At 37.8% G+C, this 16,346-nt stretch overlaps 1 protein-coding gene across 7 annotated transcripts in view; it reads left to right on the top strand.

The window, feature by feature from the left end:
- LOC106790927 (dachshund homolog 2) overlaps positions 1-16,346 on the top strand; it is a gene marked incomplete at its 3' end in the record, with an annotated part of 190,928 nt that overhangs the window by 147,985 nt on the left and 26,597 nt on the right. For all 7 annotated transcript variants that reach the window (XM_014756197.1, XM_014756193.1, XM_014756195.1 and 4 more), the window contains 1 exon segment: positions 7,614-7,697. In XM_014756197.1, the coding sequence (XP_014611683.1) occupies positions 7,614-7,697 (84 nt within the window).

Raw genomic sequence — 16,346 nt, forward strand, 5'->3', positions numbered from 1 at the left:
CGGCGCGTAGGATACGAGTACTTTGCTAGGAAAAAGGCGGAACGATAAACCACCCTTTCACTGCCCTCCTCCTTCGCTACCACCTCCATTCTCCGCCCCTCCCTTTGACAAAGAGACATCACGTAAATCTTCGATTTAACGATCGAGGAGACATCGATCCTTCCTCGGGGACAAAAAAAGACATCGGTGAGTAAGAGAATAGCGTTGTTTCGTATCAAATATGTGTGTAGAAAGAATGAGTGAGAGAGAGAGAGAGAAAGAGAAAGAACAAGTTGAAATTAAGTAACAAAACCGGCCAACTCTCGGCTCCTTTCCATGAAAAAGAAATCCCTTTGGTCTACGGTAATTTCGCATCTGCGACGATTATAAAGCGAAAATTTACGAGCATTCGCGAACGACGTAAAGAAGAAGAGGAGAAGGAGGAAAAAGAGGAGGGACACAACCTGCTTGCAAATCTTTTTTTCCATTCTCTCTTTCTTCTCCTCGTCGACTTTGTTCTTCTGTGGATTTTATCACCGGTTTGTATTTAAGTACCACTGTGTTGCGTGTGCTCGTAGCCGTCATTCTTGTTCTTGGGTATTTTCAAAGTGTCTCTCTATCTATCCTACTATCTATCTCTTTCTCTTTCTACTTTTTCCTCGCAGATTCAAATCGTCGGAGAATTCTTAGAAATCGTACGATAATGTTCCTCTTTTAAAAAAAAGGAAAATCATCGTTAACGACATTAACGTTGATACAAAAGTTTCCATTATTATTGCACAATTATATTTCTTCGAATCGTAAAAAATTCATCGTAACAACGAAATTTTCATAAGAATTGATACAAAGATGATTGGTTCGTTCAATCGTATATCATTCTTATGCCAAATTTGATTTCTTTAATCGTGTTAATCGAATTATTCATTATTTCTATATCAGAAAATGTGTATGTGTGTGTGCATACGTGAAAAACAAAAAGGAAAAACTTGACCTACCGCAGTTTTAACTACCGTTCAATTATATAGTTTGCTTTCGAGTTGTCGCACGTACGAATAAAGCGTATAATTTACCGGCAATAAAAGGGCAGTAGTAAAGGCCACGTGAGAGAGGATAGAGGTAAGAGAAGGATGAGGAGGAAGAGGAGGGGTGAGGAGAGGAGAATGGAGGTTGAGAGAACACACTGTGTCGTTAACGACGCCGTTTATTGCCGCGCGTAGCGAATATTTTGTTACAACGCGACGATCATTTCGATCTCCTGCCACTCGATGGGAAGTCACGATAGAAACTTCTCTCTCTCTCTCTCTCTCCCTCTCTTTCTCTTTTTCTTTCCCTTTTTCTTTATACATTTTTTCAAGATCCTAAAAAATCGTGTATATATAACTCACATATAAGTAAGTTCACTCACACCATCGTAACATTGTTTTACCATTTTATCACATTTTTTATGTTACTGCCTATCCAAAGCTCACGTTTTCGGTATATTCAAAGATATATTTTTTCTCATTTATTGCAAAATGCGATAAACACTTATCTAGAATTGAAATTGTATCATAAATAATTTTGTTTCATTATTTATAATTAATTAGATAATAATTAATTGATTGTGAGATAATGATTTTTAATATTAGAGATAATTTTCAATGATAAAATAAAATAAAAAAAGTATATGTGTGACGTCGTGTAATAAGTAAAAGAGTACTAATTATTATCGGAATAACTGACAGTTGTTTAGTTTGGAAATCGTAGTGGTTGTCGTCGTTGAAGCTAGTGTAATAACTCCCAGAAGATATCCCGGAGGTCCCCCCCATTCCCGAGAAGTAAGGATTATCTTTAAACGCGAAAACGCTCTTCACCGTATCTTTCAGCGAGTTCGAACGGCGAACCATCTTTTTCCTCTTTTTCTCTCTCACTCACTCACTCTCTCTTTCTTTCTCAGTATTTTCTGCAAGCATAAGAAGAGTTCTCGCGACCTCGTCGAGATATCGAAACTATTTTACTCTCCTAACGATCGAACTCTTACGACCTAACTCTTCTTCCCCTTCCTTCTTTTCCTTCTCTTCTCCCCTTCTTCTTCCATTCGCGTTTAGGTAATCGTTTACAAACGCGTTAAATTTATACGCTTAGAGTTAGGTATATTCATTGTTATGGTGTTATTATATTACTCGTAATCGTAAAGACAGATATCATGCAAAGAGAAATCATGATGTTTTTTAACACTAAAACTCGTTTGAAATGTTTCATTAAAATTCTTCGTTCAATTTTTAACGAACTTCACTCTACACATTTTAATTTGCAATAACTATAATTATAAATAATTAAAGGTAATAAATTAATATTATATTATAAAGTAAAATAATATTATCAGAACTGTTATCTATAGAGTTATAATAAAATGAAATTATTGGAATCATCGATCATTGAACATATAATAAAATATTAAAATAATAATTATTTAGATTTGAATTGAATGATATTTATAAGAATGTTAGAGTAGTAAGATATGATAATGATTAGGTTTGGAAAGCATACCTAGGTATAACGTAAGACAAAGTAAGAAGTTCCGATAATCCATTGGTTCGGGCACCTTCGGGCAAGAAACCCGATGCCGACTATGAACGTCGGTAGTTTTAACCGAGCTTCTCCGCTAGCTAGCTTGCGATCTAATCCTATTTTCGTTAGATCCGTTAATGGTTAATGGGAGGCAAAGTGGTCAGCGACCGGAACAAGAGCTAAGTCCGTCTTAAATCCCGCAGGAGGGAAACCCTTGTAGTCCTTAGCCAAGGACTGTAATCCGCATGGGATAACTATTGCCTTTCGTTCTCGCAACGAGTCTAAGTCAAATCTATTTGGTAGAATAGGAAGTCCATGATCAAAGCATCATTCATAAATAGAGTTCTTAAAAAAAGAAATAAATTATTATAATACAAATATATATACAATTATGAGAGATATCATTGTATTTTATTTTTGAAGACCGTGACTAAAGGTGACAAATTTTTTCAATTAGAAAATAATTAACAGAAATATATTCTATTATGAAAATATTGTTAGACATATTATTTAGAAATAATAAGAGTAAAAAATAGATAATATTGTAAGACAATTTAAGTTTTAGGAGTATTAGATGTAGTAAGGACCATGCCTGGAGGAACTTTCCAATGTACACTTAATCGTTATTCAACTATAATATTCAAGGGTAGAAACAATAATATTCTCTCACCCCCAGAAATATTATAGGCTCACTCACACCCTTTCTCTCTCTCTCTCTCTCTCTCTCTCTCTCTCTCTCTCTCTCTCTCTATCTTTCTTCTTACACCGTCTCTTCTCAAATCGAGCCTTAGGCAAATAGTACAACATGGAGATTAATCGGGATTAGGATTGGAAAATTTATTAAAGTCCAATGGCACCATCGAAATAGGTTTATATGTATATATATATATGTATGCATATTCTATAGTAAAACGTCGATGTAGCCAACGTTTACTATACATGTCCTTAAATCTTATCGTCTATCTAATATCTCTTAGAAAATTAATTAGTAACCTTCGTGATTCGAAGAAAATGCTATTCCGCAGCCGGCGGCGCATCTTCGAAATTCTAATTTCCACGAAGGAATCTGGCGGAAGCTATGCAAATAAGATTCACCTAAGTGGTATCGCGAGAAAGAGAAAGATAGATAGATAGAGTGAGTACCCTAGGTTGTAAATTCTCGAAATAATCCTACGGGTTAATTCCATGCACGACGCTTTATTGCCGTTCTTGATCCGTTAAAATTGAATTGCGAAGAAACATTAACCAATTTTATCTTTATCTATGTACGTGTATATATATATATATGTGTGTGTGTGTGTATTCTTAAACTAGATATAATTAATCATAATCTAATTATCGTCTCTATTACGTCAAAATTGATTATTCATATGTACAAAAAATAAGACTCGATAAATATAAGAAATTCAGAAGTGAATAAATCTTCTATTTAAGTGTTTCATAGGTTTTAGTGGGCGGAAGGGAGTTAGGAGGAGGTTTTAGGGTGAAAGGAATCGACAGGGTAACACGAAAACTACATTATACTATTCAAACGATTGCAGGGCACGGCGGGTAAGTTGACATTGTTGTTTCTGAGGGTGGCCTCGGGCCGTGCGAATATCTTAGCGCGCTTGGGTATAAGCCATATACGTGTACACGACGTCGTACAAGCCCTCCGGGGATGTGAACGCTATACAAGCCACCCCCTACCCTTAACCCCCGAAGTTGTCCCCTCCCTCCCTCCGGCGGAGTCCCAAGCCGAGCCTTCAACCCCCAAAACCAGAGCACCGTCTTCTTGCTGGCACCTATATACTAATCAATAACCATGAATCGCTTCGGTAACGGTAGCATGCACGTTCCGTTGCACCGTTATTGTTACAACGCGGCCGGCGGCTCGAATTAGCGTGAAAATTATTATCGCCGATCGATTCTAAACACCGATAATGTCCACATTCGGATGGAGCTGATGATATGTGTGTATGTGTTGGAAAATGAGAAGGAGAACTGGATTTACCTTACGAACGGATTAAACCTTCACGAGTTATGTCATGTATGTGTATGATATAGATCACGCCTACTATAACTAGATATTTAATCATTAATCTCTCTCGCAATTAATTGTAATACTATATTTTGTTTTTTTTTCTAATTATTTACTAGATTCTTTAAATCATTCGTTAAAGCCTTACATAAGTCTAGCAGCGCCAAAAATGCGCTAAAAGAAAACAATTGTTTTATAGTAGGGATTACAATAGAAATTAATAAAAATAAATAGTACGCATTGTTTGATATAAGTATAGTACTATATACAATAGTACAATCTTTGGAAAATTCTGGTCGTATGTAAGGCCTTAAAGGACGATAGGAGAAGAAAAATGAAATGAAATGTTATTAAACTAAAGTTAATTCTAATGTAGGTATACATTTATTCTATTTAGGAGGGGTAAAAGGTTTCTTCCTTAAAATCCATTCGCACAAAACTCGGTAGAATATAACTCTCGATTTATGACCCGAGACACGATTAGGGTTCCTCTAATTGACGTTAGAATGATAAAACGCGAAGTTTCGTATCGCTACTTTGGAGAGATCCTCAGCTCGCTTTTCTTTTGGTCTCCAAGGCTTTTTCTCATACCCATTCACCGTGCTAATATTAATTCGTGCAATTTTAATGCTTACCGTGGCCAAATTTCAATAACGCCATTTTCCTTCTCCCTCTTTTCTCTCTTTCTTTCTCTATGTGACGGTAGCATAATTGATTTTCTCTTCTTCTTTTCATCGTGACGAACTTCTCGCGAATTTCACCGTTTCGTTGGGGATTCGTGAATGATGAATCAAACTTGAATGGGAAAACCACTCAAATAAGGAACGAAATGTATATGAAAATACTCTGGACGATCGTAAATGATAATTATCATTTAAATCTCGGAACGATAATTCGACATCGATGACGACAAAAAAAGAGAAATCAAAGAAAATAAGAGTGAATAATCGTTGATCATTTTAAGAATGAAATCGATACGAGGAATGATCTTCGAGGTTGATACAAGGGTTGGTATTCCAGGGACGATCTCTAATAAAGTTCAATTATCCTTGGAAAGGAGAGAGGAATAAATGAAGAGAAAGAGAGAAAACAAGTGTATAAGCAAGGAAGGAAGGAAGCAAAAGCAGCGCGAGAGAGAGATGATAATCTAAACGATCGCAAAGTGGGCTACAGAAACGCGCCGAAATTGGCAATAACAGAGTGGCGCGGGGTTCATGGGACGTACGTATACATACACACGTACATACCTACATACATATATATATATATATATAAGTATATGTATATAGTTGGTGTGCCTCGGCGCGAACTTCCTATTCTGGTTAGCATTCAAATTGAATCTTCGTGGCGGCCGGTCGTGAAGAGTTACCGCCGTTAATGGACCTCGCAAACGCTCTCAAATTGCTGCCAGACTGCTGAGACGCAGGCCCTACCTAATCTACCAACATGATTCTCTTCTCCGAGGCTCATCGTTCTCTTCTCCACCTCCTCTCCTCTCCTCCTCCTCCCCCTCCTCATTCTCCTCTTTCGTCTCCTACTTCGTCTCCTACTCTCTTATCCTTTCTCATCGAGAAGACTCGCACCCTTTCTCGTCCTTCGTATCGCGACTCCTTTTCGATGCCATGTGCTGTTATACCAAAATTTCTCATCTCGAACGAACCTCTCCCCCCGTTAACGTGTTAACTTTCAATATCAATGGTAAACCGTTTGAATTTTACGATCTTTAACGATCCCTTACTCTACGAGATTGATTAAGTTGATATTGGAATAGACGATAATCGACGATGTTCATGGTTCGTAAGAATTTTTTATTCAAATTATTAACACTGTTATCTACTTCTTTTTCTTTTTCTTTCTTTTCTTTTTTTTTCTCATTTTTCTTGGCCTGGTAAAAGTCAAAATCGAATCGACCAAGCAGATATATCTTTCTCTCTCTCTCTTTAACAAGGAATTACAATAACGATCCTGAGTAAACTAAGTTATCTCGGTATATCGGGCAATTACCGCTGACATTAGGAAGGAAACTTATCAGCCGCAAAGAAAAGGACCGTGCGTAGTATCCTGCGTGGCTCATTGCTTCGGAGCCAATGTAATTCGAGAGGTAGACGAGCAGAAAAAAGAAGAGAAATAGGGGCTGAATTTTCTGTCTCTTTCATTCTTTCTCCACTTTTCTTCCCCTAACTAACTCTCCTTCAAACTAAATTAGCCCGCTCGATTTGGAGAGGCCAAAAAACGTTTTATCGCGTTACCAACTGAAAAGTGATTTTGAATTAGCAAGAAAGCAACCACAGAATCAAAGAGTTTCGAAAAATACTCATGAATATATATAATATTTTGTCTGAAAATGAATGATTAAAGTTAACGAATAAAATTGTTTCATATGATTTAGCATAAAAAGGGCAAATTTCTATTAAATTTCTATCGAATATGTTCTTGTCAGCAGTATAGTAGTCAAGTTTGCAAGAGTATTTGGAGACTCCTTCTGAGAAACTGTCGTCGAGATTCGAAATGGCTAATTTAGCGTGCTGGCTCCCATGGGAATATGCCAAGTTTCAAAGTTGGAAGCGTAGCGAGAGATCGAGTGGATATAGGAGAGCAGATGAGAGAGAGAACATGTCTTGAGAGAAGGAAAAGGACGAATCCGACGACTTAATACAATTCTATTAGACGTAACTATGCGAGCTCTCTTGCATGCCCATCGCCGTTGGATTTAATCGTCCGACCAGCCAACCGTACGATATTCTACCTCTCCCATACTTTGGTCGGATCCAATAGGAACGAGACTCTCTTATTATCAAATTAATCTAACCTTCGCGAGAGAACCGTCATTATCATATAACTCTCTATCTATCTTTCTCTCTCATCAATAATTTTCAAATTCATCATTTTGATACTAATTAATTTTATTATAATATACTCATCGATTATTTCTACTTTATAGAAGTATAGATCGCTCATTTATTAATTTATTTTTTTAAAATCTCCATTCGTAGTATTAGAAATGATTTTTTAAATACGTTTAAACATATGCACAGGTAATAAACTTTTCATATTTTATTTACAGCCGAGTTAAAGATGGACGTTCTTCGTGAAAGAGAGGTGAAGGACAGCCTAGAACGCCAGCTTCAAGACGAGCAAAAAGTTCGAGGTAAGTAGCAAACGATATGAGGATGCAATATCCCCTTGACATACTAGACTATACTATACTATACTGCACTATACATTCATACGTACATATATACTTTTACATATATTATATAGAATATTTTCTAAGGTTTCAGCATATTCTTCTTCTTTCTTATGTCGACATTGAACGATCATTTGTGACGATTTCTTTCAATACTAATTTATTCATTTTCGAGTTTTGTATTATTCATCGTTGTCACATATATCGAGCTTGTCTTTCGAACCCTGGAGTTAATTCGACGATAAATCAAGAAGCCATAGAGACTGAACACCAAGAGAAGAACGGAATAGAAAAAGCTAGCTAGCTAGATAGATAGATAGATAGATAGATAGGTAGATAGAGACAACGTGTTAGAAAGTCTAAGCAAGATCCAGGTAGATTACTTACCTTGTACGATGCTATTATTCTCGAAGAAGCTTTGCAACGCAACTTGTCGTCTTTCATCCTTCTCCTTTTCCACTTTCTGTTTCCTATCGTTCATTAGTTAGTTAGTTAGTTAGTTAGTTAGTTACTTGCTTGATTCCTTCATTTCTATCGGTCTAAGTCTTACATTAGTGTCTTCTTCTTCTTGGTACATTTAATGGAAGGGAGGAGGACAACGGAGTGTTGGAACCGGTGATCGCTCAAAGCAACTTTGTATCGGACATCAGTTTGTAATAGAATAGTTACGGCTAAGGTTTGCCTTCTCCCTCTTCATTTTGATTATCCAATTTGATTCCTGCATCTTCTAGTAAAATAAAAGATCATTTAAAATGGATAAATATCTTTATATATATTTTTTTCTCTTTTTTTTTATGTAAAAAAATAGAGAGATAGATAGATAGATGTCTCTATCCTTCGTAGAGATTCTTTGATTTTCAACGTTATACATCGACAACTGGTTTAGCGGTTTCGACGAAAAGAAAAAACTGGCTGAGCGAGCAAATCCGTACGTGTTCTATACGTTCGTAAGCGCATATGTATATCCATCCATATATAGATCTATACAACCATACATACAACCATACTCGATTCCAATATCGCGAAATTTTCGCGAGCAAGCTCGACGTCCCGCTTGACGCGGACACAATGCGCGAGAGCCTCGATAAATATGTAGAAGTCGCGTGGAATGACGCGTGAATAAGCGTGCACCCCATACACCCCCCCACCCAGCTCTCGTCCTTGTCCCCGCACTCCTCGTTTGTTATTAAAAAATGGAAAGACCTTCGGTGACGTGTCGACGATGCTGCTCCAACTCCCCCTCCCCCTCCACCTACCCTTCCCACCCTCCTCTAACCCCTCTTTTTCTTTCTTTCTTTTTCTCTCTCCATCGTGCTATGATCCAAAAAGCAAAAGAGATAGATTTATATATAAAAAAAATTGTGTGTTAGGGAGAGGGAGAGAGAGAGAGAGAGATAGAGAAGGGGGCATTTAGAGATCCTTTGTTGTTCGTCCTGACGTTTTTTTAAGTGGATCAACCCGTTGTATCAAGAAATGAATTTTATCGGCGAATAAAAAATCACACCGGTAGACCATTGTTTCCTCCCGTGAAAAATATATTCGATGGTGGTTAGTGTATACGTGGTGCGAGGGAAGAGTGAGTGAAATAAAAAAAAAAGAGAAAGAGAGAGAACAAAAAAAAAAGAGAGTAGACACGTGCGAGTCTACAGGGCGAGTCAATGACTATTGTCAGATCGAATTATTTCTCTCGGTGCGAAAAATAAAATTGTTCTTTTATTATATTATCCAACAAATGCATAAATAAAGAAATAACAATGTCCCATATATTAATTTGAAACAAAAATTTCGTGAATTTATTAATTTTCTAAACGCGCATTTGCATCGAGTGAGTCGGAACGTTAGGTTCAATCAAATAAAAAGTCATTTCATCTGACTATAGTTACTGAATCACCCTATATGTTTACGTATATTTATAGATGTAGGTGGGGAGGGTGAGGGTGTCCTCGTCATTTGTGGCTTCGCTTTCTCTCGATTCGCAGGAAAAACGACTTGGCGGGGCCGGACGTTCGCGGTAACACGAGACTGCGACAACAGCAGTCCATTAGTCAACCAGCTCAGTGTCAATACATGAATATGACAGACAGTCTCACGGAATAGCCGACCAAACCCACTATTCTTTTTTCCTCTATCTCTCTTTCTCTTGTTCTATCCATGTACGACCCTTCCAACCTGAGCCCAAGACCATCCTCACCCTCCTGTCCCAACCCGACACTACCACCGAGCCTTATGATATCGCAAATATAGGAAATATTCTCTCCCTTCGTGTCACCTTATCGGCAACCTTTATCTTCGATGACATTCTCTTTCTTTCTTTCTTTCTTTTTCTCTTTTTTTTTTATTCTACACATGACTGAAAAAAACATTATCGGAATACAAATATACGGTGACTTTGTTTGAATAATTTTGTGGATGCATGCGAGAACCCAATGCATTATTTTTCTCAAAGTCTTTATATCGAATTGTGATTAATATTTTCTCATTTTTGTCTATTGCAATTGTTAAAAACAAAATGAATAACCGTTTAAAATGATGAAATTAGAAAAAAAAAACAAAGATACAATGTAAAAAGGCAAAAGGAATTAGCTTGGAAGAAAGTAATTTGCTTTTGTCTTTCCGACGTCTTAAAAGCAAAATAAAAAGATAAAAAAGAAATGAAAAGTAAATTAAATAAAAAAAAAAAAAAAGTATAAAGAGGCGAGCCTTTGCAAGTTCAGTTCGTTCGTACGATTCTCCGAGATGATTGATGACCGGCCAGTCCCACGGATATTTACGCAGGTACTTCGTAAGACCTTTGCTCATTCGACTAATGACCGTCTTGTAAGAGATACCGTGTCAATCTATAGCATATGTCTGGGTTTAACGAGGGCGTTCCTACAAGCGTTTCTCTTTTTCCTTCGCGAACTCTACCACACCCATCATCCTCGAGAATACATGTGCATGAGTCTTGGTACAATATATACATACGCGTGGATAACAAGAAATTACTATTAGCAATCGAAAACAATTTAACTTTACAGGTACTCAAATAAATAGAAATTAATATTTTATTAATTCAATTATATAAATAAAAGTTCATTTGTTTAATTTTCAAAATAACACTTTGTATTTACCGTATATATTTTGTTTGTTTTATATTTACAATAATTATTTCTCTCTTTAGATCTATAATCATTATATTTACCTTTATATATATTTAACGACTTAAATTTATCATCGCTTCAAAGAAATAACACATTTTGTATCATTAATTATTATTTTGATATTTTATTAATAATAATTCTTATAGACCTGTGTATATATTTGTTTAGATAAACATTTATTTCGAAATCGATTAGTTTGCTTAACTTTGAATGATTATCTTGGCATCGACTACGAGTCTTGTTTCAGTGGTTCGTTTTTGATGGTAACCAGTATAATGGAAAGAGAAAGACGGTAATGAAGAGAAAGAGAGAGAGAATTGAAGGCACGAAGAAGGTAATAGTATCTGTATAGTATATGAAGAAAGGGAGCAACGTTATTAGCCCGTTTAGAGGCGAGCTTGGCATTTCGCTAAAGGTTGAAATCTTCTCGACCGCCCGTTGAGCGAGCATAGGGTGGAAAAGAGGGTAGTGGTGATGTCGGGTAGGGAGGGGAGGAAGGGCCTTGAAAGAGGGAGTTGAATGTTCTCGTATTATCTTGGCAGGGGTTACGAAACAGTCGTCGGTCTCTCCCTATCGTGTCAGCGTCCTGCCAAGGGGATGATGAACCATGTCTTGCGAATAAAACAATAAGATGACCTTTCTCTCGACGTTTATCATTATAACCTTGCACCTTACTTTAATAACATTTTTTTTATACAAATTTTTAGGCTTTATTTATAAAATGAACGTTCAAAAGAGAAAGACAGACAGAAAGATATTATAATTTTTAATATAAATAATAAAATCTTGTTTATGTGCTGCAAAATTAATTATTTAATAATATAGACAAAAAATAATATAAAAAGGAAAAGAAAAAGAACAAGAAAAAAGAGAAAAAATATAAAAGATCGGTTATATCGGAACAGTGTTACTTTTCATCTCACGGTTATAGGCTGACACACAATGTTAATGTTAATATTATTATTAGTATAAGCACAGAAGAAACTAAGAGATCACAGCTTAGGATAGAGAGTGCTGTCTGTAAAAACAAATAAAACGTTACGTACGTTCGAAGCAAGCTTCTGGTTCAGATCCTCAAGCGGATATTCTGGCTGCCATCTTGGTGCCGGTGGTGGTAGTAATCTTCGAATGGACGATGACAAAGACACGAGAATTCTAAACTTTCGTAAGCAAAAACCTTCTCGACATATATATATGTATATAATATATACATAATATATACATATATATATATATATATATGTGTGTGTGTGTACATGCGTTAAAGGCCGAGAACCGCGGAAGCTCCAGAACCGACAGCTGCCTTTGCCGTTGCTTTACACGGTGCTGCGGCCTCCCTGTAATTAGCCGAACCGTTTGTTGCAAGACGCGTCGAAAGAAACACCCCTTTCTCGAAGCTACCCTTTCCTCTCTTTTTCTCTCTTTCTCTGACACTCTTTTTACCTTCAAAGAAAAATTATATGCACACCGATTAATCTCACAAAGAAAGTGGCACCAACGATAACGCTAATTCCAAAGTAATATTTTTTTTCCTTTCTTTATCTCCCTTTTTCTTTACCTTTATTTATTTATTTATTTTTCTAATTTCAGCTAGACGCCTACTGTCTCTTTTCTTCTACGTTCAGTACTCATTTGACAATCTTCATAGTTTTTCATTATTTCAAAATAGATTTGATTTCTATTTCTCCTCTCGTTCGTTTGTTACTTTCTTCGTGGATATCTAAATCCCATCTTCGTCCTCTTCTACGGTACCTGTATCTAACCCCCCTCCCCCCATTACACAGCACGTCACCCTACGACAATTCTTCTCATCGAATGTAATTAACTCTTTTGGGCGTTGATAGTTTGCCACGTTTTTTCGCTTTTAAGGGTTGCTAAAGCGTATTGATTTGTTCTAACGGAAAATCCGACTCGAAGTGTAATTACGAGATATATACACCATGAAATTTATTTGTTAAATAATTCAAATAAAATAAAGAAACGATTTTATGGAATTTCTTGATCTCGAAGTCGAAGTTTCGGGAAGGCGTTTGAATTATCCGTTGACAAACGGATTCGAAATGGCACAATCAACTGAGCGAGATTTATACACGTACTCACCCTTCGAATTAGCTTGTCCGTAATGCCTGGATCGGGTGTCGGTGTAATTGGGACCCGAGGGAATTTGCTACGTTTCGGGAACCCCCTATTCTCGAGGACGACTACCCATAATCTCTCTTTCTCTCTCTTTCTCTAATTCATTTTCACTCTCTCTATAGTCACACTTCGTCCCTGAATTTTCACAGTTCTCGTCTGTCCATGATTCCTCACCGAACACAAATCATCAAATCTTCTATAATAAATCGAAAAGATAACAATTAAAGGAAACTAAATACAGTCATACAAAGCCCTAAGATCATTTGAAAATCTGTAGTTAGTCTCTTCAATCATTAATTTCATTGTTTTATTAGAAATGATTGTATGCAATATTCGTTTAAGTATTTCGTTAGATCAATGCTAATTACGAATATGTTAATATATATTTTTTGTTTAAAAATACCTGATCAGTATCCTATCCTATCTAAGAACAAATCGTGCGTATTTTACACCGAAATCATCCGAAATCTAACCGTAGTCATTCTCAAAGGCTAATGTAAACCCTGAACCATCCTTAAGAGAGATAGATTGACAGTTAAGAGAGAAAGAGAGAAGTGTCGTCGGTTCGTCCTCGAGCCAACGAAAGGCTAATTCTCAAAAGAGTTCACGACGGTGACGGCGATGCCCTCGTGCGTAACAACCAACGATTCGCTTTGAAGTGAACAGCTATCGTTGCTACCCTCTTCGACCAACTACCACCCTGTCCACCTCCCTCCTCCTTTTCCACCCCATCCTCCTGCTCCAGCAGCTCCTCTTCGACTGACAGCCAAACTCCCACCCTTCTAACATAACTCTACTTTACACACTATACACATAGAAACGTACCAATGACCATCACCCTCAACTTCATGTATGTAAGAGGAGCATGATTCCAAAGTATGCGAGAAAGACGGGTACTTACTCTTTGTATAATACAAGAGAGATCCAGTCTCTCCCTCTTGGTTTCACCATTCTCTTCTGATTCATTGAATTCTTAACTTCTCGTTCGATACTTTTATTATATTATAATAAACACATAGACACACAATAATAATTAACCACACGTTTCCAATAATTTCTTCAAAGAAAATGATCTTTCAATTTTCCATCGATTATCGTTGGACCTTTTGTTTCTTTTTCCACGTCAATGATTTTTTTATAACAAAAAAAAAAAAAAAAAATAAAAAGAATTCTCTTCTCAATGCGATGACGTTGAGAAAGCTCTGGGAAGTAGAAACGAGAAGAGAAAGAGAGAGAGAGAGAGAGAGAGAAAGACAAAGAAGTGAAAAAGAACGAAGAAGAGGACGAGGACGAAGAGAGTGCGCTTTAGCTACCCCGTCCTCCCCCTCCCCCTTGCCTCCCGCTCACGAAGAGAAAAACAACGGTGAAGAGGAAAAGAGATTGGAGGGAGGGAGAACGGGCAAAGGGTTCGTCGGGGCTTACCCCCTTTGTGGCAGTTTAGCGTTTCATGTCGTATTCCGACTCATTGGAAATTGAGGAATACAGAGAAAGCGCAAAAGGGAGAAACGCAAAGGCTTTGAGATAAAAAGAACGCTCGGCGTTGATGTGTTACTGCTTCTGTTGCTGCTACTGCTTCTGTTGCCGTTGCCGTTGCCGTTGCCGTTGCCGTTGCCGCTGTCAATGTTACAGATCGGTAAGAGATTCTAGCGAATATCACATCGAAGTAGTAAAATAAAAAGAATCTTAATAAGTCAATCAAATTATTCGAGATTACTTGCTACGATTTTTTTTCGTAAGATATTTCTAACGGTAATTACCTGTTAACTGATTGGAACGCAAAGGATAAAAAAGAAAAACTGAAGAAGTAGCGTTGAATATCAATGAACCCTATTGGGGAAGAGAGTAAGCGAAAGCAAGAATTCGTGTAATACAATTGATCAATGAGCGCGTGTTCTCCGGTCGTTTTCGCTTGGAAGAGAGTGGTGGTAGCCAATAGGTATTATGTTCCAAGAACGACTACATCGTCCAGAAGCAACAGCAACGGCTACGGTAACTCGGGATGGTGGCTGGTACAAGAGGGTGTAGGTGCCGCGGTCACTTTGTGAACTAGCCTGGCTTTGGCCGGTGTTTAATTAAGTCTCGCCTAGACTACTCGCCCTACTCGCTCAGGACCACTTCCCTTTCCCCCTCTTGTTCCCTTTCGTCACTCGCTCGCGTCGCCAGAGTCTCTGTTTCTCTCTTCTCCGAGTTAGCAAGCACCACCCACCAACTCACCCAACCCTTCGAGTTCAATTCGCTCGCTTGCTCGACCCTCTCTCTCTCTCTCTCTCTCTCTCTCTCTTTTATACAACCCTACGAATATGACACTGTCCTTTCTCTCTTGCTCTCTCACTTGCGTACGTAGAAAAGAATTAAATCACAGGCACTGTTACGACGCGACCAAAGGGTAACCGAAGCTGTCCGTTGCTACTGCTACTACACCAACTCCCTTACCGTCTTTCACTAACACCAACCGGGAAATGCGAAAGAGCCTGAACTTTGTTAATAACTGCGAGAGATGAAAGCCACGACTGGTCTGACCAGCTTAATGACCTCGCTATTACGATGCGCGTTTCGCAGGGCCACCCGTTATAAATACATACACACGTACACACTTTTGGCTGACCTAGGGAAAAAGGTCTACCCAGAAAAAAATGAAAAAATATTCCACCTTTCTTACCTTAAAACAATACCCAATAAATCGTATACGATCTTTTATTCATCATACTTTCGCACAATTATCGCGATTATTCTACGAGTATGAAAAAGACAAAACAAAAAAAAAAGAAGAGAAGAGAAGAAAAGAAAAGAAAAAATACCCCGTACAGGTAGATTTTCTTTTCTTTTCCTGTTTGCCAACCAATCGTCCCTCACAATATATCCACACGTTAAACACACACATATGTATATACCAACCGGGTATGAATTCACTCGCGCATAACAGTTTGAGCTTCCGTAATATAATTGTTAATGCGCTGATGCTCCTCCGATCGTGCCCGTTCCACATGTCTCTTTCTCTCTTTCTCTCTCACGTTCTAACTATCTGTCTCTGTCTTCGTGAGCCGACGGCTAGTCTTTTTCTATGTATACGTGTGTACGTGTACAACCCCTTACGTAAAAATAGACGCAGGAGGCATTAACGCACGCCTCGTTCACCAGCTTGCTCGGCACCTCGCGTCACGGATGATCACTGATCGCAAAGCCTCTCTTTCTCTCTCTCTCTCTCTAAAGAAGTAAACGCGGATCGCGAACGCTCAAAGGGCCACGTTCCAACATTCTCTCTCTCTCTCTCTCTCTCTCTCTCTCTCTCTCTCTCTCTCTCTCTATCTATCTATATATCTCATATAAGAATCGT

The sequence above is a fragment of the Polistes canadensis genome, unplaced genomic scaffold, assembly GCF_001313835.1.
Source record: "Polistes canadensis isolate GaletaPanama2010 unplaced genomic scaffold, ASM131383v1 scaffold_270, whole genome shotgun sequence".
In the NCBI taxonomy this organism is placed as follows: domain Eukaryota; kingdom Metazoa; phylum Arthropoda; class Insecta; order Hymenoptera; family Vespidae; genus Polistes; species Polistes canadensis.